This window comes from Takifugu flavidus, chromosome 14, assembly GCF_003711565.1.
Source record: "Takifugu flavidus isolate HTHZ2018 chromosome 14, ASM371156v2, whole genome shotgun sequence".
Lineage (NCBI taxonomy): Eukaryota > Metazoa > Chordata > Actinopteri > Tetraodontiformes > Tetraodontidae > Takifugu > Takifugu flavidus.
This window is the reverse complement of record NC_079533.1, coordinates 3,425,750-3,449,258: the sequence shown is the minus strand read 5'-3', so window position 1 is coordinate 3,449,258 and position 23,509 is coordinate 3,425,750. Positions and strand designations below refer to the sequence as shown.

The 23,509-nt window shown below is 40.0% G+C and overlaps 1 protein-coding gene across 10 annotated transcripts in view; it reads right to left on the bottom strand.

Moving 5' to 3' along the window:
- The window catches only part of auts2a (activator of transcription and developmental regulator AUTS2 a), a 222,542-nt gene that overhangs the window by 108,282 nt on the left and 90,751 nt on the right, over positions 1-23,509 (bottom strand). For all 10 annotated transcript variants that reach the window (XM_057053825.1, XM_057053833.1, XM_057053832.1 and 7 more), the window contains one exon: positions 15,837-15,932. In XM_057053825.1, the coding sequence (XP_056909805.1) occupies positions 15,837-15,932 (96 nt within the window). The remainder of the gene's footprint in view (positions 1-15,836; positions 15,933-23,509) is intronic.

Here is a 23,509-nt window from a genome sequence, read left to right as displayed (position 1 = left end):
TGTTGTGAATAACTGCAAATAGCTTTTCCTGCATGCAAGGGGACAATTCATGCTACTAAGTGTGACAAGGTGCTCTTTCTTTCTTACTGCCCGCCCATGCCCTAGAGCATATTTATGAGGAAAAGTAAAAAATGTGCCATGGGAATGGGAATGTTTTTATCTAGCAGAGAGAAAAGCCTGACTGTAGATTTTAATTAAAATGACACATCTGCACAGAAATTTCACTTAGTTGATTTGAATACAGGATTCATCATGTTGAAGTTCATGCACCTACATTATTTTACTTTTTATTTCAAAGGGAGGTGGGTGGAGGCAATCACTAAATTGAATTGTAATGCTCTGCAGATATTTGCTAATAAAAAAAAATCATAATCCTGAAGGCCTTAATCTTTCAATTTTTTTATTTGAGGTTTGTAGTCAGGAAATACTTTCAGACAGGTGATCTAACATAAACAAGAGCATTAGTCCTCTAGCATTTTGACCCCGTCATTCTAGTAAAAGCAGAGGAGCAAAAGAAAACCTCACAAAGCCACTCGCTTCTGAGGTACTTTTCATTCCTGTAGCCATTTAAATGGATCCAGCCATCCCAAGTCAGCCTATTGAAAAATCTCTGTTGCTGCGGTCACATTTCTGCAGGCCAACAGGGCAGTTAAGTGAGTCTGATTCTGACTTTTCTACAAAAATCACAAAGCTACACAGTATTGAAAAGGATGCTTGCCCTCTCTTTAGTCTTACCTCCTCAGGTAACTTTTCAATGCAATGTGTCCCTGGAGACTATTACCTTGCTCTGAAGCTTCAGCACACATCAGTGCAAATAATAAATGAGATGCCAGAGCAGAGAGCTGGAGTGATGGCAAAGTGATATCTCTCAAGTACTTTTTTGGCTAGGCTCTTGCTTTCACCTCCTTTTGAAATTGTGAATAGTGTCATAATGGAACTGTCTGAGTACTTGGAAGATAGAGAAATTTGCCTGAAAAAAAATGTGGGCGATCATCAATTGGCTTACCTCCACTTTAAAATTAAACCAACACAGTGAGGCTAATCGATAGGCTCTCCCTCAAGGACAACTATGTATTTGGTCAGCACAAATCCATTTCTCAACAGCATTCAGCAAACGGAGCGGGGAAAAACTGTACATGGCAGTCATGTGTTAAGCTTCGATTACAGTGTTTTCAGTTTCTGAAGTATGGGAGAAGTTTCAGAAAAACATCAAGTTTGGTCATAGACCATATCAACATCAGATGTCTTTGTCTGCCTGAACAGTGTGCTTGCATGTTCTCTCCAGAAGCCTGTACTCAACGTAAATTTTAATAATTAAAGCAAGTCAAAATGGTCTACCTCTCATCTTGTACGCTCTCTGAGGAGTTACTCGAGCTGGAAAATTACCATTTTCAGGCAAAATATCCCTAAAGCCTAGTGGTTTCTCTTGCTGAAGGAATAACTAGCACAGCCAGAGAGAATAGTTGGTATTTACTTGGATGTATCCAGCAAATAAATAAATAAATAAATAAATAAATAAATAAAAAATAAATAAATAAAGTATGGAAGATAAATGCAGAATATATATATATAACTAAATATCTATGTATATTAATAGTTATATCATTGATCACATTTTTACAAACAGATGAACTTGTGAGTACTGTGCAGAAGTAATTGACTAGCAAAAAAAGTAAATGTTTTGGACAAAAGTAAATAATATGTACCCTCCCGGTGACCCTGAAATGGATAAAGCATGAAAGAAGATGAGACGAGACAAGACGAGATGAGTAAAAATGAGTAAACTACCTTTACAGTAGTTTGGTTAAGATGCTTCTCTGTGGCATGGTTTTGTTTTTACACATCACTTTGTGTTAGTCTCCGTGCCTGGCAAGTTGAAATCTCCAAGACGAGTGACCAGCTGATTGATATTCCTGCAGCAAGGCACACCTGGATGTGGTTCCGTAATTTATGTGGCTTACATACCAGCTGTTGACGTCACATAATTTAATAACTATACAGTAGGTCCAGTGGTCTTTCCCATGCAAATATGGTACTTTCCCAGAAATCACTTGTGACTGTACTGGGGCACACATCAGGAGCCATGCATTCCCATCTCTGCCAGGTATTCAGGAGAATTAGGCAATTGTGGTAAGTTTCTACATCAGTGTTCATTAGTGTTTTTCCAGCAATCTTCGGCTCATCCCTCTGATTCGGCTCATCCCTCTGGTAAACCAACTGTTTATCCTCCATCAGGGCCCTGCTGCAGTCTCACAATATGACAACTTTCGCTTTCTTGCTGCCGAGAGCAGATGGAGTGAGTTCACCTTGTAAAGTGGTTTTCTCAGGGGATTATCAGAAGTGATAAAGGATGAATATAAGAGACATAGGGATAGAACAGGCAAATTCATTTGACCACTACAGTGACAACTCCTGTGCCACAATAACCCTTTAGGCTCCCTCAAGCCAGGTGGAGCCGATGCAAGTAGGCCAAACCAGGCTGTCCTGTGTGGAATGTCATCTTATAATCCAGCAAAGACTCTGCATCTGGACAATCAGGTTATTTCCTGGCTTCCTGTCACCAGCTTCCAAAAAAGAAGGTTTATCAATGACTGGCGGGGTGCTGGTTAGCTGGATAGGTGTCACCCACCGCCAGGATTCAATTAACAGATATTCTCCCGCAGGACAATTGACCTGTTTTGGTAAATTTTTAGTGGAAATTCAGTGACAAAGAACCGCATAATCAAGCTAAACTGTCAATCCTTGCCCATACCAAAAGAGGTTTTCTCCCTAGATGCCTGAAGTTATTACCTCGGATGCATTAAACTTTGCTGTTGCCTTTTCAATAACCAGGCAAGCATTCAGAAAAAAAAATCACTATTTTCTATTCCCTCTCCTTCATCCCCATTGTCTTGGATCCCTGGTTAAAACAACCAAATCCACATATTGACTTGTCAAATTCCCCCATGACTAATTGGAACACTTTCTGCCACTCCCTTGGTCTCCACTCTGTGAAGGATCAGGCCCTGTTGTTGCATCCAAATTGACCATATATAATTGTAGAATTGAATGGCTCCCTCATGCTTTTTATTTGTAGAGAAGAAAGTCAAGACTTTGTGACCCTGCATGACTACAATAATTTAAACCAGATCACCATAAAAATACTCGTTCCTGTGATTGAGCCTGCTTTTAGTCTTCTACATCAAACCACAATCTTCTTCAAAAACTTGATCTCGATCTTTGCAAGACTTATAACCTCACCCAGATCAAAGAATATATTTGAAAATGACCTTCAATTTCCCATCTGGGTCACTTTAAATATCAAGTGATGCACTTTGGCCTAACCAATTCCCCTGCCATTTTCCAGGCCGTAATCAATGGCATTTTCAGAGACATGCTCAACAGATTTGTTTTTTTTATATTCTGCAGGGATGCAGAAACACTAATCCAACACATGAGACTGGGGTTAGGAAGGCTTTTAAAGAACAGACTGTATGTAAAGCCTGAAAAGTGTGAATTTTTCCCTTTCCTCTGAGTTTTTCTAAGTTTTGTGGTGGGAAAGAGATAACTGAAGGCAGATCCTGCCAAGATCCAGGCCCTTACTGAGTACCCAACTCCCTTTACTAGAAAGCAGCTTTGCATTCACTAACTTCTATCTATAGTTTCTATGTAATTACAGCAAAGTCGCAGCGACTCTCACCAACTATCCTCCCGTACGGTTCTTTCCAATTGGTCTGCTTAAGTCTTAAGCAGATGCAAAAGAATTGTTTACATTTGCACCTGTTCTTTCTCACCCAGCTCCCAGTCTTCAGTTCGTGGTGGCCTCAGATGCTGGGATACATGAGCCACACCTGGATGTGGTTCCATCAGTGCTGTGGCCAATATAAAACCTGGTGCTGTCACTCTGATGCCAGATCATTGAATACCTGTATAGTAGGGTCTTACTTTTGCAACTTTTTCCAGAAAATTATTGATTTGGATTTATTTTTTTTGCCTGTGGAGACCATTGATTTTAATTTTGACTTTTATCTGTGGATTTAGTGATTATTTTGTTGGGACACTTCCCTGAACTGCACACTTGCTTGATCTGGGAATTATTTATTGTTTTTGGAAATAAATGTGGGTAAACCCGGTTCCATCTTCTGACTCCGGGGGTTTTAAACTGTGATGCCAAATCTAACACTTTAAACTGCTTAATAAGCTGACAATGAAACATTGACCAATATTTGAAAGTAGTGATCATTTTAGCTTACTTCTTAGGTAGCAGCTGATACTCCCATCACAACAGAATTATGATGCTTGGCGTAATCTTAGGAATCAAACACTGACATGATTCATACCCATGTACAAACACTTAAAAAAAACCATGACCATAAGTCTTGGGCATCAAAAATCACAAGTTCAAATATACCACAGTGCCTTGTAAAACTAATTCCCAGAAAGAAAGAGGGTAGCAATAAGATGAAGACATTTTAACAAGCTAGGAACCAAAGGTATGAGAAGCAGCAAAGCACAGAAACCTCCTTCGGCATTTTCGTAACCATAGCAACAGTTTATAGTCTCTCTTTCATCAGTGCCTGCCTTCATTGTTGGCACTGACTCGTTTACCTCATAACTTGTGCAGAGCTCTCTGACATGCACATTACTGGGTCCTTTCTGCGGTGCATGTTTCAGGCAGCAACACGGGCTGCTTTAGTGCTACTGTCTCCTCTTTATGTGTTCTGATCAGGTATTAGCTGTCACAGTGGTACGGACCCAACTCACCACAACCTATTAAACTGCATTTAATCCACTCAGTCAAACAAACAAAGAGGTCTCCTCTGCTCATCAGGTCTGTCAGGCTATTTTAGGAATATTTCAATAGCTTGGATCTGCTTGGCCCATTATCTGCTAATCTACATTAACCCAAGCTCATCTAAAAGGTGAAGCAACAAAGCTTTTACAAGAGTCACACAATTAAGACTAGGAAAACTACAATTACACTGGATGCCTTTTGTCATTACAAGGGAAGGATTGAAGACTGCGGTGAAAATGTGCAAAACTGATGCATTTAATGCGACACATATTGAGTATTGATTTGTCGACCTTCTCTGTGGAGACACTATAATATCCAATGTTAGCATTTTCACTTGATGTATACTTGCTTCTGCTTCAGAAAGGAGGATATGGAGAGAACTGGGACTTGGATAATATGTTTTAGAGGGCAAGTCACAGAGGTGCGGAGTGTCACATGAGACACTGGTGAGACCTGGACCTTGGAGAGTGTCCTTGCTCTAAAGCTGTGGTGCTGCTTTAAAAAAGGCCACAGCCACACCACAACCTGATTAGATCTCTGTGTAGATACTTCAGATGACTGGCCTCCTTTTTACCCTCCATTTCACTTATTCTTTACAAGGCAACCCATTCTTCAGGCATCAAAGGAAGCTGCCAGAGACTCTTTGTTCAGATTGGCAGATAGATCAGAGCTGGAAGGTTGACGTGAGGTATGCTCTTTGAGGATGGACTAAAGAGTACCTCCAGAGGATGTATGGAGGCTGGGGGCTGTCTTTGAGGTGCTGATAACAGTCATGGTAATGCATTCTCAAGATATGTATAAATGTCAACATGCTCTTGCTATCGGTATATAATCCTACACAGAAAGGCCAGGGTATGGATTTCTTTTTGTATCTCAGTAAATGTTTCAAATATCTAAATATCACGGTTTGATTTCAGGAGACAACAGTGATCTTTTCTTATAAAAACATACAAGGATATAAAAGAGTATGCAGAAATGTGATCACCAAGTGAGGTCAAATAATCTTGTTTCTGACATCACTTCAATCAGACTCAAAAAGATGTATATTTTTGCATTTTAGAAAATTGATTATCAACCGCAGAAAAAACATAAGGGCATATAGATTTAATAGTGTCGATCTGTTTAAAAGAATGTACAATGTCTCTCTGACCTTATAACCCCTTTAAAATGATTACACTACTTGAATAAATTTGAACAACTATCTTAGCAGTTTATTAAGAAACCCATAAGAAGTTATCAGCTGAATGGTTTACTGCAGAATAATCTATCAGCTTTCCACAAATATCGGCCAACATGTCACAGCTTCACTGTACAAACAGCAATGACCAAATCATACATTTAACCGCAATGAAACCAGCAAGCAAAAACACCATCTTTACTGTGACCAGATGTCAGACATGATAAAGTAACATTCAGGCCATGCTTAAATCTTCAACATTATCCCCAAGATAATCTCGAGTCACTGCTCAGCAAATACATCTGGACAGAAAAAGATTCATGAGTAGAAGAGATTACAGTGACCATTGAGCAAGGTACCGAACCCACAAAATGCTCAAAAACTGAACTGGCAACCCATCCAGGAGTGTACCCCGCCTTCATCCATATGCGCACCCTCTCTGTGACCCCGAAAGGAAAAATAGCAGTTAAGAGGACAAAATTTTTATACAATCATGGCATTTGCATCTGCCTATTCTCTCTTCTACCTGTCCTCCCGCCTTCTCCTCCCTCTCTACCCAGCCGGCCATCAACAGGAGCGTCCCCCTATATGAGCCTGGTCCTGCTCAAGGTTTCTTTCTGTTAAAGGGGAGTGTTTCCTTGCCACTGTTGCTTGTTGGGGGTCAGGCCCTGGGATTCTGTAAATCACCTAGAAACAATTTTGATCATAACAGACACTATATAAATAAAGATTGATTTGATTTGACTTTTGTATGGGTTTATCAGTTGTTTAGTCTACATTTTTTCTTATTTAAAAAACTGTATTGGGATTTAAGATTAAAATGTTTTGACTGCACACAAATCCCAAAACCGGGAACTTTTAAAAAAAGGTTAAGACAGTCATACCTTGAAGAAGAAAAATCAAAATGAAAAATAAAACCCATGCACACTGTCTTCTTTTTTTCCTTTTTCTCCTGTTTTTCAAAAAGCCGAAGGGGTAATACAAAAGCTTGTGTTCTCATTTTCAGTTTTAGAGCCCCACCAGGACCACTGAAACTTCTTTGATTTCCCCAGTCCAATTATATCTCTACACTCAATCCTTCCAGAATAGCAACATCACACCAAGGGACGCTGTCTGCCTATAAGCGCAGCATGCCTAATGGAGTCCCAGAAGTTGACTTCATTTCATTGCTCCAAAGTAATGGACTGTGATATTTTCCCAAACTGACGGCAGTTCTGCCCCCGGAATCTACTCAACGATGTATGGGACCCAAACCAGCAACATGGCAGCCTACTGCCTCTCCTTTTAACAACCCCCTCCACTCACTGCTGCTGTCTACGTGAAATAAACCAATGGCCTCTCCTCCCCCTCTCAGTGCTCATTAGTGCTTCTAGCTGGGTGCCGATTCTCAGAGGGCCCCTGCAATGCCAGATATCCCTATTTGCCTGCCCTACTGTGGTGAATTTAAGAGGACTTTAATCTAAGTGCTGTGGAGAGGAGCAGTGGATACAGATGGGGGTGGAGGACTGTAGGGCAGATATGGAGGTACACGTGTGGGACCACAACCGACTGGCCATATTAGGAGAGAACAGAACAGAACAACCCCCCAGATGGCTCAGGGACATGATAGCGGTGCAATATAATTATTACAATGGTAGACACATCAGAAATATCTTGCAAGAATTACATCATATGAAGACCTAGCCACCAAAGACTGTTTTCTTTCACTATATATATTTCAAAATCCCTCCACTTTCCAGGCACGAATTATGTACTCAAACCAGTTTAGTGGTGGTTCTGTATGTAGCTCCTTATAAGGGATATCTTCCCTCCATGTTTGTCTCCACAGTTCTCTTCAGAGAAACTTTTCCCTGGAAAAAATTTATAGCAGTGTGACTTTTAAGATAAAATATACATAATAAGGTGAAAACTAATATCAAAAGGTTGAAATATACTCCAGTTATTTCATGGCTTCTTTGCCAGCAGAACCTTGCCATTTTTCAGAACACACAGGTGAGAACCGGTTTTCATAGTCAACATGAAAGTTAATCTTTTTTCTATTATCAGGCCTCCAAATATCAACCATTTGTTTTTGAAAATAATTAACATAAGAACTAAAACTGGACTGTACCAGCTGTTTAGGGTTGTTCATATCACAAAACTGCCTTTCAAATGCAATAACTACAATTATATTCCTTTTTCCCCTTAATGTTCCTTAGTGTAATCTGCCAAGCAGATTCACAAAGGCTAATTTTAATTGTAATCATGCACATTATTCTCCTTCCGAAGTGTAGCATTAAGGCACACAAAACTAAGATGCCAAAAAGCACTACACCAGACTGTGGACATGTGAAGTGCATGTCAAGCTCCACTAGCTGCTGAGAGCTGCTGGGAGTGAGTACTCCTCCCTACACATGCCCTGGCTCTGGCATAGACACAGGGGAGTTAAGTGCCATGCTCCCTGCTGGTGATTATCGCACCTTCAACAGGCTGACAGGTCTCCTTGCCCTCCATGAATTGATCTAATTTGGCCAGGAGATAAGGCAGTAATTGGATGAGGGCTTTGATTCAGATGGCCTTGTCCAGCTTGGCTAATTCCACTCTTCCTGTACCGTCTGGGCCTGGGTCCAAAGGGGCAGGCCAAGGTTAATCCCACCCAATCCCCTCGACTCTGGCCTGCTCTTACACTCTGAACTCCTGCTACCCCAACACACGGTGAATCATTTTAAACGGGTCCAAGCCAATGGTGTAATTGGTTTACTGCTGATTTTTCATCAGAGCTCAAAGGCCATATTATTAAACACAATGGTGTAGAGAACAGAAATGCATGTGCATGCCTCATCCAGTCATTCAGACCTCTAGAAACACTGTACCACGATACAAGAAACAGGCTCAAAAAGGGCTTAAAGTAAGATTTTATATACAGAATAGGTGTATAGTTTAATTTATTTGCTCATTGCAGCATTTTTAATGTGAAAACAACTTCCTAACTGCAGGAAAGATCTAAGAGTCTACAAAAACCAACAGATTACCAGCATATTCATAAATTTAAAACAGATGTTTACTGATGCATTGTGACAGATCACACAGACTGTATCCTGTAGGTCGCTGTTAGGACAAAATGCTCCTCATGAGGACACAACTCTGCCCTGTGTCATGACAGGATCAGCAAGAATCCAAATACCAGTTTCACTCCTGCTGTAGAGTCAAACCACTGCTGTTCCATTTACAAAAGGCATCAGATTAATCTTCACTGCTCTTTTCTATTTACACCTTATGCAGTCAGCAATTGCATTAATCTAGTTAAAAAGGCTCTGAAAATCTCATGAGAAACGCTAATCTTCTTATTGCATACATTTATTCAATATCAATAGTAACCGGAACGGGCCACGTGACAAGTGTTTATATGCTTGCTGATTGCGGATGACAGGAAGTAGACATAATCATTTGGGAGTTCATCAAGACTGACAGCTCTGGATCAAAGCATGGTGCTTAATCCCGGCGCCTAATGCATTTTATGAATAATTTTATTCTCATTGATCACACCACTGCACTTTATGTTAGTGGAACTAAGCCCAAATAATTCACCTTCTCTGAAAGCAAATGGTAAGATTTTTCAGGATCACCATGTATACCGCAGTGGCAAATACAAAGATGAGGGATGTACCATGTGCTTATAACCTTAGAAAATAGCCTGGCAATATTGTGATTTGTGAAACAGCAACACATTTAGATCAATGGGATTTAAATAATCAAGCGCAAAAAAAAAGCAATCCAATATAACCCAATCACAACACTTTTCTGGGATTATGTGATGTGTGCTGTGCTGAGGGACTTGGATCTCAAGAGCCCTTAAATCCATTGGTTATTTAAATTTCACGATAAAGCAAAATAAATAAATAAAAAGGCACAGAAAAGTGTTGTAGCAGTGGCTGGTCATTCTTAAAGATTGTCACAGTTATCGCTAGATTGTCAGTGGATCATCAGTCATATCATGGGTAATATCAGTTATGTTTCATAAAGATAACATTTGATAAGGCCACCCTGTAAATTCCTGGGCTTGACCTATAGATGGATAACGGTACAGTAAAACATCTTGCTGACCAGAAAAATCCTTTTCTCATATTTACTGAGTAGCTGCTCACCTTCCACTGGGGCAGAGACAGATGAAAATGTTATTTCCCTACTCATCAACCCATACCTAGTCTGGGTTTCCACCGCTGGCAATTTCATTTCTCTTCAAATTTCATCATAAGCCTTTGGCTTGAGGGAAATAATGTTTCTGGAATAATCTCCTGCCACTGTAATTCCAGGGGCATCATCTCTCTCTCTCCCTCTCTGTCTACTGTATCTCTTCACATAATTTACTGCTGATTTCTGTGCATTAAAACCAAAATCATGTATTTGATAGTAAGACTGTTGAGTCTTTTTCATTGTCTTTTTCACATCACGGAAATCAACAATTCATCCAATACAATTAAGGAAGAATTGTTCTGTGACTTTTCCTTAAATTTTTGTGGCTATATCATGTTATACAACATGCAGCTTTTCTATATTCACTTTATCATCTAGCTTCTTATACTTGTCCTATTCAGAAAGGCATTTGCTTTGATTGGTCCATATGTAGCACAAATTTAAAATGTTTTTGTGCTAAATACAAAGCTGATCAATATCATTAAATCAAATTCAACCACCTAAAAAAGGGTTCCTATGGAAACGTGAAGAATTAGCTTTGTCTTTATCATCTGCAGTAAAAGCATGGCTTCTTCCATTGCTTGCGGGTAAGGGTGAGGTGAAGTCATGCCACTGTACCAGTCAATGCTCAGTAATGATGTATATGAGTTAAAGATTTTTGGTGCCCTGGTGTGTGATTGATTGTGTATTCTCTGACTCTCAGTAACCCTATTTTAATAAACTTGTGATGTTTTAAAAAGATTTAAGCAACTCCTTTTGGTATTGCAGCATATTTGTTTTGCGGTGTGTGTATTTGTAAGGAGAAATGTGGTTAGATGAAGACCTTCTATCACAATAAAAGCCTTTTTCTCCATGCAGAGTTCCCAGGTTACTGCTATTGCTATGGCAACTGTTTATTTTTCCTTGGGCTCTGCATGCTTCCAATCAAAGTGAGACCTCTGCAGATATTCCTGAGGATCCACTTACTGTATTCAATTTATACCATCACAACAGCATTCATGTTGGAAGGCTGCAACAATCATGGGAAAGATTACTCACCACAACCTGAGATGACATCTAAAATTGGAGCTACAGGGTTATTGAGAAGGTTGAAGGGCCAACATTTAGCAGAGAGTTCTAGGGTTCACAACAAAGCCACGGGAGGAAATCCTGGCCATAGTCAATTTCAGTAAAAATGATGTGGACTAAAATTTGTTATTGAAAGCCTCAGAGTCTGAATACTTGGCAAATATTGCAGAGTTCTGGCAGGCATTTGAACTAGAAAAGTCAAAATGGATTCAGTCAGAGCCCAATTATGGCATTCTTGAAAACACATGGATGTATACTGGGGCTTTATACAGTACCTTCAAACTTTTACTATGACATTCTGCAGCACTCATGCAATATTCCCTGAAAACTGATCGGAAGAGATTTGCATTTCTAATAATTAGGCCCTGCAATCAAAACAGTGTTAACAGCATGTACCAAAACATTAATGTGATGAATAATTAGCTCATTGGCTGCAATACAGCCACATATTGCAGCTCCTATAATCATTCTGCCTGACGCAGCTGAGTCTGGGTCACACGTTTTAGAATGTAGGTGGTGAGACAGAACACCACGCACACTGGGACGGACATGTCCAACACTTGGATCTCCCCTCGACTTCTGATACTGTGGGGGCAGCTCAACACTGTGCCAAACAGGACAACTGTGGAAGGACAACTGTAAATACAGCCTAGTGAAAGACAGAATAAACTGCTGCAAAAGTATTTGTTTGGCGTGAACTATTGAAAAACTAAAGTTGAATCCAAGATGAGTTATTCACTTAGAAACACAGCATAATACACAGAATAAAAAGCTTGAAATGTTTGTATAATCTAGGAAATAAAAATCATTTAAAACTGCTTTCACCAGTCCCAACACTAGCAAAGCACGTCATTTTTTTTGTAAGTAACTAATGATATTATATCAATATCCTCTTGTCTAAGTTGCCCCGATTAAAAGTAAGGTTTTTTCAATTCTGTATCTGCCCCCCAACACACATTTCTATCGATCCCATGACAATGAGCTTATTATGTGGACAAGTTCTGTGCTTCCAGATCTAAATGCCTGTTGCTTACTATTTCCAAATGATTGAGAGGTAGAGAAAGATGTGTAACTGATGCCAAGCTTTCTGTCTGCATGAATTGTTGGCATATCTGGGCATGAAAGGGGGCTGTGACCTCACTGACATCAGAATGTCTGGGAATAATCGGAGAATGTGCTGAAGAGGTGGGATGGGCAAAGTGTGATGTGCACCAGCTGAGGCCACATTCCATCAGCAGGTCACAGGCGAGGAACCTGTGGAAACAATGAGCAAGATATTATGTGGATCCTGCATCTGCCCTGGATTAATATAATTATGACATGAATGTATTGCGTTAATCCATCTGCAAAAGCTATAATTTGATTTAAGAGAAATGGTTTCAATGCATGCAAAAAGGTCCACAAGCTTTTGACTGAAAACCAGTAATGACTGAAGCCAGTTTTACTTCACAGTGGAAAGAAACAGAGCTCCATTTGACAAAAACCTGGGGATCTGCTTCAATTTATAACAATATCCCTTCCAGATGTTTCATTATGAAGAAATGTTGAAATACACCAGCACATTAAAACTTGAGGGATGGATGTGCCTTTTCAGATTTTCACTTCATCACATATCATAAATTCAATATAACTTGTTCAACTGTGCAGAGTAACAAAAAATGTACTAATATTAATACATGTCCGTTCAATCACAGACAAATCAATGACTAAATTATGTTCAGTAGGAAAGATGATTTTACTTTACAGACAGGCTTGTTAACATTTAGTTGAGCATTTTGGGATAAATACTGTGTATCAGAATGAAAATGAAAATGAAAAATGAACAGATCCACAACGAAAACATTGCTTTTCATTAGAGTCTGCTGCTTGTGCCTCTCATTAGACTGGCTAACTAACTGACAGCCTGTGACCCAGTACTCCGGAGCTTCTTAGCCACTTCTTGTCAAATCCAGGGTGGAAAAAAGGAGTAGCATGCTGTTTACTCATAATCCCCTGCCCATAATTGACAATTTATATGATTGTCAGCTGGGTAATGATGGCATTTCACCCTTTGCCACAGTGAAAAAACAGAAGTGAGTCATCCCATGTTCTCTGACCTTCCTGATCCAGCAGACTTCCTCTGCTCTGGGCTGAATGACTGCCACCAAGACTAAATTGGCAGGGGCCTGTGAAGTGGTGGTGAGGGAGAACTGCCATGTCAGCTTCAAACAAACCCTGAAAAAAGGAGGCGAGTGCTTTAGAGCAACTGTGGTTAAGCCTGCCAATTTAGCCAGGGGTTTTGGGTTGAGGCAAACACGGCTGAGCTGATGTGCCATTTGTAGGTCTTAATGAGCTGGCATCACTGAGAGAGGAGGGAGAAAAGAGGCTCCAGGCCTGACCTTTCCTGGCCTCTTTCTCTCTGTGCAGGCCACTGCCAGGTCGACAGGCTCGGTTTATCTACTTCACTGGTGCACATTCACGCTGTGAGAGGACGGCAGCAACACCATCAGTAAACACTGGGTCTAATGAACAGTTTGGGTCAAAGTGGGCAGCCGTGTCATGCTGATTCCTGGTACTAACGAGTGAATTCTTTGTTTTCACTGTGCGAGGGATCCCTTTGGAATAGCTATAGCTAATTGCAGCACTGGACAGAGCACAACCTTTGCTAAATCACGCTGATATCTGTCATTTCATTTTTATAATATCCAGGTTTTACATAAAATATTACATTTTGTGTAATTATTAGGGAAAATATCAAAACCTATAGAAAAATGTCATGATTTTTAAAAAAAAAAATTACTCTAGGAGGCATACTGCACTATTAGAGAAGCCACAATTGTCACTCTGATGGTGTGTGAGTGGATTTTAACAACATGACTTGCGGGGACTTCAGGAACCTGAGGGGAGTGTAGATGAAACTTCACACAGAGTGACCATCTGAAGTGAGATGGGAGTCTATACGTCATGCTGTCAAGCTTCTGAACATATGCTTAGTCTCCTGGGGAGTGTGTTCAGCGTGTGAGAGAACCTGGGGCGTCAATCCCTCCCCCACTGGGAGTGTGAAAGATGGAACCTGTAAGCGTGTGAGCAGTCCAAACCAAGACTGCAAGTCTCAAAAAATATCACAGAACTGATGTGATAAGATACATTTAACATAGTTGATAGATTGGGTGCATTGTTAACATGGTGGGTGGAGTAAATGTCATTACAGAGCATAAAATCCCCTGATCCTTTTATCAGTCAATGCGACAGTCACCTTGACAGTGGGAGATTCGTATGCTTTGAAGTAAGATCTGCACAGTGCTGTTTGACAGAAATCAGCATGTATCATTTCAATTTCTGCTGTCAACATCAAATTACTTATTTAATTTCATGCCTAGTCAAGCATCACAACGTTACATGGAGAATCAGTTTTGCTTCAGTTGTTCGGCCATGTCTTCCTCTAAGACTAGCTTGCCTTCCGACTGACAGCTTTAATTATTGCGACGGATCTGAACACATCACTAGAAATTCGTAACACATTTCATAGAATCAGGCTGCATGTCTGGCAGAAAGGTTTCCTGCGTGCTTGTTTTATGGCTCACATTAGGTTACAGGGCATTTGTGTCAGTTAGCACCTGCAGCTCCTCATCACAAACAAGGACCAGAGTGGTGTCTTCTCTTGTCAGTCTCAGACAGAGAGTAGCTGTGCCTGTGCGTGTGTGATAGTAAATAAAGAGTAAATAATTTTGTTAATAGTGTATGTAATGTGTGTGTATGTGAAATCCATAATCACGCTAATAAATTACTTCTTGTCTGTGTGTGACCGACCTTGCATTGACCTTGCATTCAGAGAGAACAGCTCAGTTTTAATTTGTTTTTCGCTGTGTTTCTTTAAAAATGTCTCCTTTCGTTGACATTTCATTGAACAATGTCACTGAGCTTTGTGCTCATATATATATATATATATATGAGCAATATATATATATATATATAAATTATGTATATACATACACGTGTACTGTATTTTCATGACCATAAGGTGCACTATATTAAAAGGCACAGTCTCAGTTAGTTAGGCGCTATTTCTGTATTTATAACATATATAAGGTGCACCGGATTATAGTGCGCGGGCATGGTAAAACATACCGCTAGCTTAAAACATGCATGCTAGCATGTATTTAGCAATGTACTCACGTTATTTTTGATCAGTCCTCATTCCCAAATCCATCAAAGTCCTCATCTTGTGTATCCGAAATGAACGAATTGAATCCGAAATGGATTTTGCAAAAGCCGGCAAGGCAACAAATTTACAGATTTTGGAACTCGGTGCACACATAAGGTGCACCGCATTATAAGGCGCCCAGCCCATTTTGGAGAAAATGTAAGACTTTTAAGTGCGCCTTATAGTCGCGAAAATTCAGTGTGTATACACACACACACACACACACACACACACACACACCACACACACACACACATATATATACTGTATATATATACACAAAGCACTGCTGGTTCCCCTTGACAATGTACTTAACCCCCAAATACTCAAATGCCCTGCAAGCTGGCAGCTTATTCATCGCTCCACCCTTTCATTGTCCATATGCTAGAGCCTGTCCCAATTATTTTGTACTTTGTACAAGAAAATAACCCAGAAATTCCACTGGACATTTATATACTTACATCTGTCAGTCTTTCTCTGGAACTGCTTCTGATGGAAGGCTTGGACTCTCCACATGGACTGTCGCTGTCCTTACAGTTGTTGTGTCCTGGTTTCAGCTGCCAAAACATGAGGAAACCAAGGTTTAATACCAAGAAGCAAGCTTTAAACCCTGATGCTAAATGCAGAACATGAAAAAAGTCTGCCAGGGAAGGCTTTCTGTAGAAATCAGTTCCCAAAAATGTAAGAACTGGCATGGAATCTGTCTCTGTAAATTTGTCATGTTTTTGAGCCCATTTAGCAACCATCACTATGCCTGCCAATGATAGACTTCATCAGATCCTGCAGCATTAAAACCTCACAAGAATAAAGAATGGGGACAAAGACCCTTCCAGAACCTTCAAATGGAAATGCTCTGCTTTCCAAGGAGACGCCACATGCCGAGGCAGCAGGAGCTTAGCAAGTGTCATCCTCCAGACACTCAATTTGAAGCAAATGATGGGACTAATGATGATGACGTGCCAATATGTGAACATCTGAGGCTCTGGAGCACAATAAATGACCCTAGGGAGGAAGCAGCAAATTCAGTCTGTACTCCTCATCTAAGTCTACTACGGTTGTCCTCAGAAGCTCCCATGTTGCTCCTCCCAGACTAGACAAACATGGCAGGTTTCATTTCAAAGCATTTAAAAAGCTGGCTTTGTTGCACAGACTGTGGCAGCAGTCACATGGGACACAAGGGTCCTCTTCTGTCTCATGCTGGAGAGAAAGACCTTCATTACAGTGCTTTTCCTCAACACCCGCATAAGGAGGACACATAAACCCTTGTTTTAAGAAATACCTGATGTACAATTGACAAGCCGAGGTTATGTCTCTCTGTCTGGCCGGGGTGGGGGTCTCTTCCATTTTGGAGGGAAGTTAGCGTTCGGATGACAGCAGACTATGCATAAATGGCGAATTCTGTGAAAACTTGGAATGCATGCATAATGAGCCCTTACGGGCTGGGGTAGCAGAGTTAGAGTAATGAGCTCGGTAGTGTAATATGTCTATGAAAATCTCCCACAGAGATGTAAGTGTGTGCGGGTGTGTGTACACTATGTGGTCAGACATTGCTGAATCACACATGCATTCTGAGACACCTGGGAAAATCTTTGTTTCAAAAGCCACATTGTATGAAAGTGTTGTTTTATTTTCAGATTTTAATTATTGCACCATATATCTGCAGCAAAGCAACCATCACATATGGTATTTGGACAAAGAATACTGTGGATGCAGACAAAGAATGAAAGGATTTGTCCTCTTCTGAAAAATGACTTTACTTAAATGAAACCACATAATGACATTTGTCGGGGTTATCAGCACTGAGAGACCCCTTGAAATCAGAATCTCGCGCAAATTTAACCACAGCATGTACTGTGTGAAGAACATGTCTCACAAAGCAGCTCATCTTTAGCCTGGGACCTGATTGCACAGCTATTTGAAAATACATCTCTCAGCTTGTTCTCTTTCATTTCACCTTGAGCTCCCTTAAATTCCTTTAGAGATTGGTGATTTTATTTTTTAAATCCTCACTCTGCTTTCATCAGGTTTATGTGATGGAGTTGTTTCTTTTAATGTGATTAACGGGAGTCTTTCTTGGTTGTGATAACTTGGCATTCACATTTAATGACCTGCTGTCTGATGTATCTTATGTGTGTGTGTCTACAGAGCATATTGTTTGTGGATTTCTTGGATTTTTTTTTTTTTGCGCCTCACTGGATTCATTGGTAAGGGTGCATAGTGTAGCATGTTGGGGTGGAGGGGAAATGAGTTCCCAGCATGCTTTTGGACAGTGTGTTTTTCTTAAGTTAATTCCATTAAATATCACTGCAAGCTTTGTTGGTGTGTTTTAAGTGGCTGTGACAGCTGATGTGACAGTGTTCTGAGGGTTGCAGTTCTGGAGGTCAACACGGCACCGTGAGTTCAGTGACCTCCATTCATCTATTGCATTGTGTTTGCATACCCGGGTCATAATAAAAAGCATTACTCCTAGAGTTGAGCAGGATTTATTAGGATTTAATCCATATCAATACTGCTTATTGATATTAGTTTATGTAATTTGGTGTAAATAAAGATGCAAAAACATTTTAAAAGATTTGTTTTTATTACCCTAAGACTGGGAAACACCAGCATGAAACATTTCACAGGAAGGTAGTCTTTTCCTATCACCTGCCTTTTAAGCTAATCAACCAGGTTTTCAGTGAAGATACTGTCAAGCAAACTAGCAACTCACCATTCATGGAGTGATGTTGATATCACTGGAGTGATGCTGATAATCCTGGTAAAAGCCCTTTGATAATATTCTCTTTTCTACGTAGCCATAATTTGGTGATGGTAAATGGGGATCCCTATGTTAGTGGACCTGTAGATGCTACTGCTCAGTTGAGATAAACGTTATCTATTAGAGACATAACAGTAACATATATTTGCAGAGTTAATAACTACAAACTTCACAAGTCTGCTCACCATGCTCAAATGTTTTGTTTTCACACAGTTTCTAATGATTTTGAGGATAAACTTTCCTCTTTTCACTATCTTACCAGTCTGAAAAGGCTGAAGTAGAGAATCTTTAACTGTTGAAGCACTTGAGCTTAGTATAGTTTTATATTAATTTTATTATTTATTAAATAAAAATATCTTTATTTAAATTATTTACCTTTATATATACTGTATTTATATCTTATTTATATATAAGTGCAAGCCTCCTTTATATCTTATTTACCACCCTCCTAAACCCACCTCCGCTATAACATAACATAACATAACATAACATAACATAACATAACATAACATAACATAACATAACATAACCCCCCCCCATTTAATGGTTGCTGAGTTCCTCCTCCTACTTCACTGTTTAAATTTGCACTAACATGTTGATGCCCCCACACACTCCAAGGGACACACACTAACAGTATGGTATAGATAGGTGGGGCTGACTCTCTCCCTACACACTGATTATCATATTTAGAGGAGCATAGTCATCTCATTACTAGGTCAATATCTTAGCTATGCAGCTATAGGCCAAGGCTGCCGGGGTACAGTTTTGACTGCAATAGCTGCAGTATAAATAAAGATGGAAAAATGAAATCATACAGTGCCGTGGGTGTCTGATCTGGGCAGGCAGGTTCAACATGCAGAAAACTGCCATCATGTTTTATTAAACAGTTTTATTATACAGTGTTACATCAATAAGACAGTGTTACATCAGTAAGACACAACCAGCTTTTTGTGTCCCGACCATGTGGTGTTTGCTGCCTCACTGTTGCCTCAATGGGATTTTACCAGTGCAGTGAAGTTCTCTCAAAGGATTGAGTGAAAGACCAGGCAAAAAGTCCACTGGTCAACATTTTTAAATACAAAGGCCTTTAATAACAGAGTGATACATAACTGAGGTCCCACAACAAATACATCCCACAGCCAAAAAAAGAAATGGAGAAAATTGAGAGACCTGCACTGAGTCTTCTTTCCTGGACTCAGTGAGCTAACCATCAGCACCTGGTTTACCTTAGTTACACCCAACAGCAGCTGTAGAGCTCAGCAGTAATAAAAGCAGGAACAATCAAAAGGCTTTTATTGTTCCTCTGCAGCTTTGAGCGCAGATAACATGTCCTCCGAGGGCCCAGAAAGAATCTCACTAGGGTGGCAATGAAAGAGGATCTCATTTACCTAAAAGCACTTATGAATTTTTAATTTGCTTTAACAAGTAAATTAACAAGTCCCTCATTTGGGAAGTTTATTGGCAGCCTGCCACTGAGGGAGCGTCATGAAAGTTTTATAGATGATCCAGCTACCTAGGCTGACAGTAAATCATGTATTACGTGCACCATCATTAAATCCCTTTGGTTTCCACTGCCTACACTGAGAATATTTCCCCGCTGATGTACTCACAGGTCTGTGTTCCAAGAAAGAAGCAACCAAAATTACCACTCTTATTTTTTTTTTCTAAGCATCATAAATGTGATAAACATAGCTCAGTTTTATATTACAACACAACAGTATTAGATGCATATGTCGATTTCCTGAATCGGACCACCAGGGCCTCTAGAGCACACTGGTTTCACTGTCCACCACCAGGGTGGCCTAACCCTGGTTTGGCTAGAGGGGTCCAGCTGTCAGGTCCAGCTTAGCAGGCCAAAGAATTCAGATATTTGGGTAAAATGGTTACTAGTCTTAAAGTTGACCTGTTGGAACCCTGAAGAGGCTTTTGGGCTTTTCTAGCATCTGCACTGGAATGTGAATCCAAAGCAAAGACATGGAGCCAGTAAAAGGTAGCAGCAGCAGCCTGTGAGGATGGGTGGGAAATGGAGGTCTGGGTGGGTGGGGGAGTAAACGTCGTTAAGAGCACTGTCATGATCTCATCAGTCTTCGTAAAGATTGTATTTCCTCCACCACAGGCTGTAGGCGAGTGGAGCTTGTGGCTGTATTTATATATTGCCATAAATCTCTGATCTATGACGACATTACAGACAAATCAATATGCTTTTAACATCCATCCTCTGCTCTCCACGGCAATCACCCTTTTCACAAATGGTCATATAATACTGTAATCTAGTGGATTGAGTTATGGGGACAATTCCCAGATTTAATAATGGACTGAACAGGTGCAGAAAAAGAGTGTGGTGGTGAGGAAGATAACATAAGAGCAGCAGGAGACATATTCTGTCATCATATCTGAACATCTTGTTATAATAGCCCAGTGTGGCAGTAAAACAACCCTCCTGCATTTACACCCACTATGCCCAGAAAACTCCATAAAACCTAGTATTAAATTCTTGCATTAAAAACTGCATTGTAAAATGAGACGCCAGTAAAAAAAGACTGTTCTATTGCACAGTTGAGCACTTACACCACACAACCATCAATCTAAAATAACTGTATGCATTTAATTACATGATTTCCCAGCTCCTCAATCTGTGGTAGGGAATTGTAACTTCAATACTGCCTTTCAGGAACACATCCAACTAAGCCCATGGCTAATGCATCAAATCCCATCTCCCCGAGCTGGGCAACTTCAATAAACTGTCCTATGGAAGAAAAAAAACAGAGAAAAAGCACTCTCCTATCAGCTTGTGGGGGTTGTCATTTCTCTCTTTTACTGCCATTCATTTTCCTCCAGGAATTCATGGCCAGTATATTTCCAGGCCTTCCAATGGATGCAGGCAATAAAATTTACTGCAGACACTCAACACGGGTCAAGCTTTGGTTGCAGCTCATGTGCAGACTGGCAAAAGGGCTCTAGTTCAGGAGAAGCCCGCTTTTCAGATTTTACAGGAATAACAGCAGAGGGTTCACTGGAACACACAGAGCACTGTATGTGGGAGATTTTATACCGCAAGGGAGAAAAGGATAGCTGCGAATCCAATACAGCCACCATTAAACATTTATCAAACCATTTCGACCAAAAAACTGACTTGGCCTGTACTTTATCCACAATGTCTCAAAGAAATTATGAGTTTTTTGGGTGATTTTAGTATGGTATGCACACTGTGGTATTCTTCTGAATTTTGGGGGCTGTATCGACATGATGGCGCCGCACCATCCCATGTTGTAGTCCATCACTGGCCAAGTGAACATAATGCTTTTTCTGTATTGGCCCTATCCCAAAGCTGAGAGACTTGAGGAAACACAATATTGCACCTCTACTTGTACCAACAGTGTTACCCTCAATGTTGCAACAACAAACCTTCCATCATTGGCATAATGATTGCTATTTTATATGCATTTGTTCGATTTCTCTCCATCACCTCTTACACCTATTGGGATGGTAAATTTGCTCTATTTTAATAATGCTTCACTAGCCATCTTTACGATTTACATCACAAGTGTGCGTCTAACATTCACACTCAAATTCACACTCACATTGGTGAGAAAATAACCAATTAGGATTAACCATGCATACTTTACAGAGACGAAGATACGGGATACAGGGCCATCTGAGCCACAGTCAAGGGTCACAGAACTATTTTATGCAAATGTCATTAGATTCAGCTCCACCATATTTTAACTCTCTGGTGTTAATTCTAATTCCTTCTTCTGCAATTGAAGATGTCATTCAAGTAAGTGTGGTCTCCCAAGCACTAAGGAGAGGAGTTAGTTGTACCACAATGGCAAGGCCACCAACAATTTGATCTCTCATAACCCTCAAAGTAACTTCTATTGCTTCAACTTTTGCTTTTGCAGAATCTCACAACCTTTTCTGATCTAGACTTAAACTAAAATCATAATATTTATATGGGGGCAACAAATGAGCATTTAAAAGTGTGCATACTGTATTTCATGGAAATCACTGGTGGCAAATTACAACACGCAAGCAGTATCAGCTTTGTTATTTTAATATTGTAAGTAGCTTGGCCTCTAAATCCAAGCCTCTTAAACCTTTTGCAAAACTACTGTCATTAAGGTACAACATCTAACGGATGGGTACTGAGGGTGCAAGCTCATCTTTGGTCATCTTGAGGATATTGACATTTCATGACCAGGTCCAGCTATCATGCCCCCTGTGCTCATGTAAACCCATGGTAACGCTAATACCTCACCTTGCCATCATTTGACTTCATCTGAACTGCTATTCAGAGGATTAGAGGCAGTAAAATCTGATGACAGGATATACATTTCCTATTTGGCTGACACAGTGTGTCAAGCTAGAGTCGATGCTGTTATCACTAATCCCTGCTGTAAACACACTCATTTAGCCACCTTTGTGAGCACCACAAGAGCTATTATCAAGTTGTAAAAACACTGATATTCTTCACCTGTATTCTTCCCATTGCTGTAATAATGCACAATTTATTGGAATAGGTCTGAGCTGTTACTGGCTGCTTAATGAGAAAACTCCTTGCAAACATTATGCGACTCCTTGATAATTGTCCGACCACGTATGCTTCATTTTGACTTTCAACCTGGCTTTCACCACCAGCATTGCCAGACATACAGCACAATAATAAATATTTATACCACAATTTTGCCCTCTTTCTTTGCAGTCATCAACAAACAATAAAGGGGCGTTCAAATAAGGTGTTATGCAATAAGGTTAACCCTTCTCTTAGAATAATTTATGTTAAAACTATTTTTGAAGTTACAATATGCACGGTCTATTGTGATCTTTCATTGGAGCAGATAGAACTGATCCACATACTGCAAATTGAAATAATTTTACTCAAAATGCTGTTAAGCTGCCACTAAGATATCCATTTGTTTCAATCATTGCGTATCTGCACAGACACTTAATACGCAAAATCTGTTAACACCAATGTATTGATAAAAGTTCAATTTGTGTACAAACTGTTATTCTTCTGAATCACCTGTTATTTGATCAAAAACTACAATAACCCTTCAATGATCAGTTTTAATCCTGAAAGTCTATTTCAGTAACATCATTTAAACAGATGGAATATGTTTTAGAAATATCTCGTAATTTAACAGCCTTTCATTTGTGCAGTAACTAGGGCACATTAAAGATGCTCTACTCTATTCTCTTTCTTCTAAACTTAACCTTCAATAAAAGTTTGAGTTGATTACTTGCCAGACCTGAACAACAGGGAGACCAGCAACCTGGCATATGTTAGCAAACAACAAAGTGCAAATATAAATGTCAGTCGTCACACTTTTCAGCTTGAGTGGTCTCATTATATAGAAAGATCCAATTTTTCTGGGT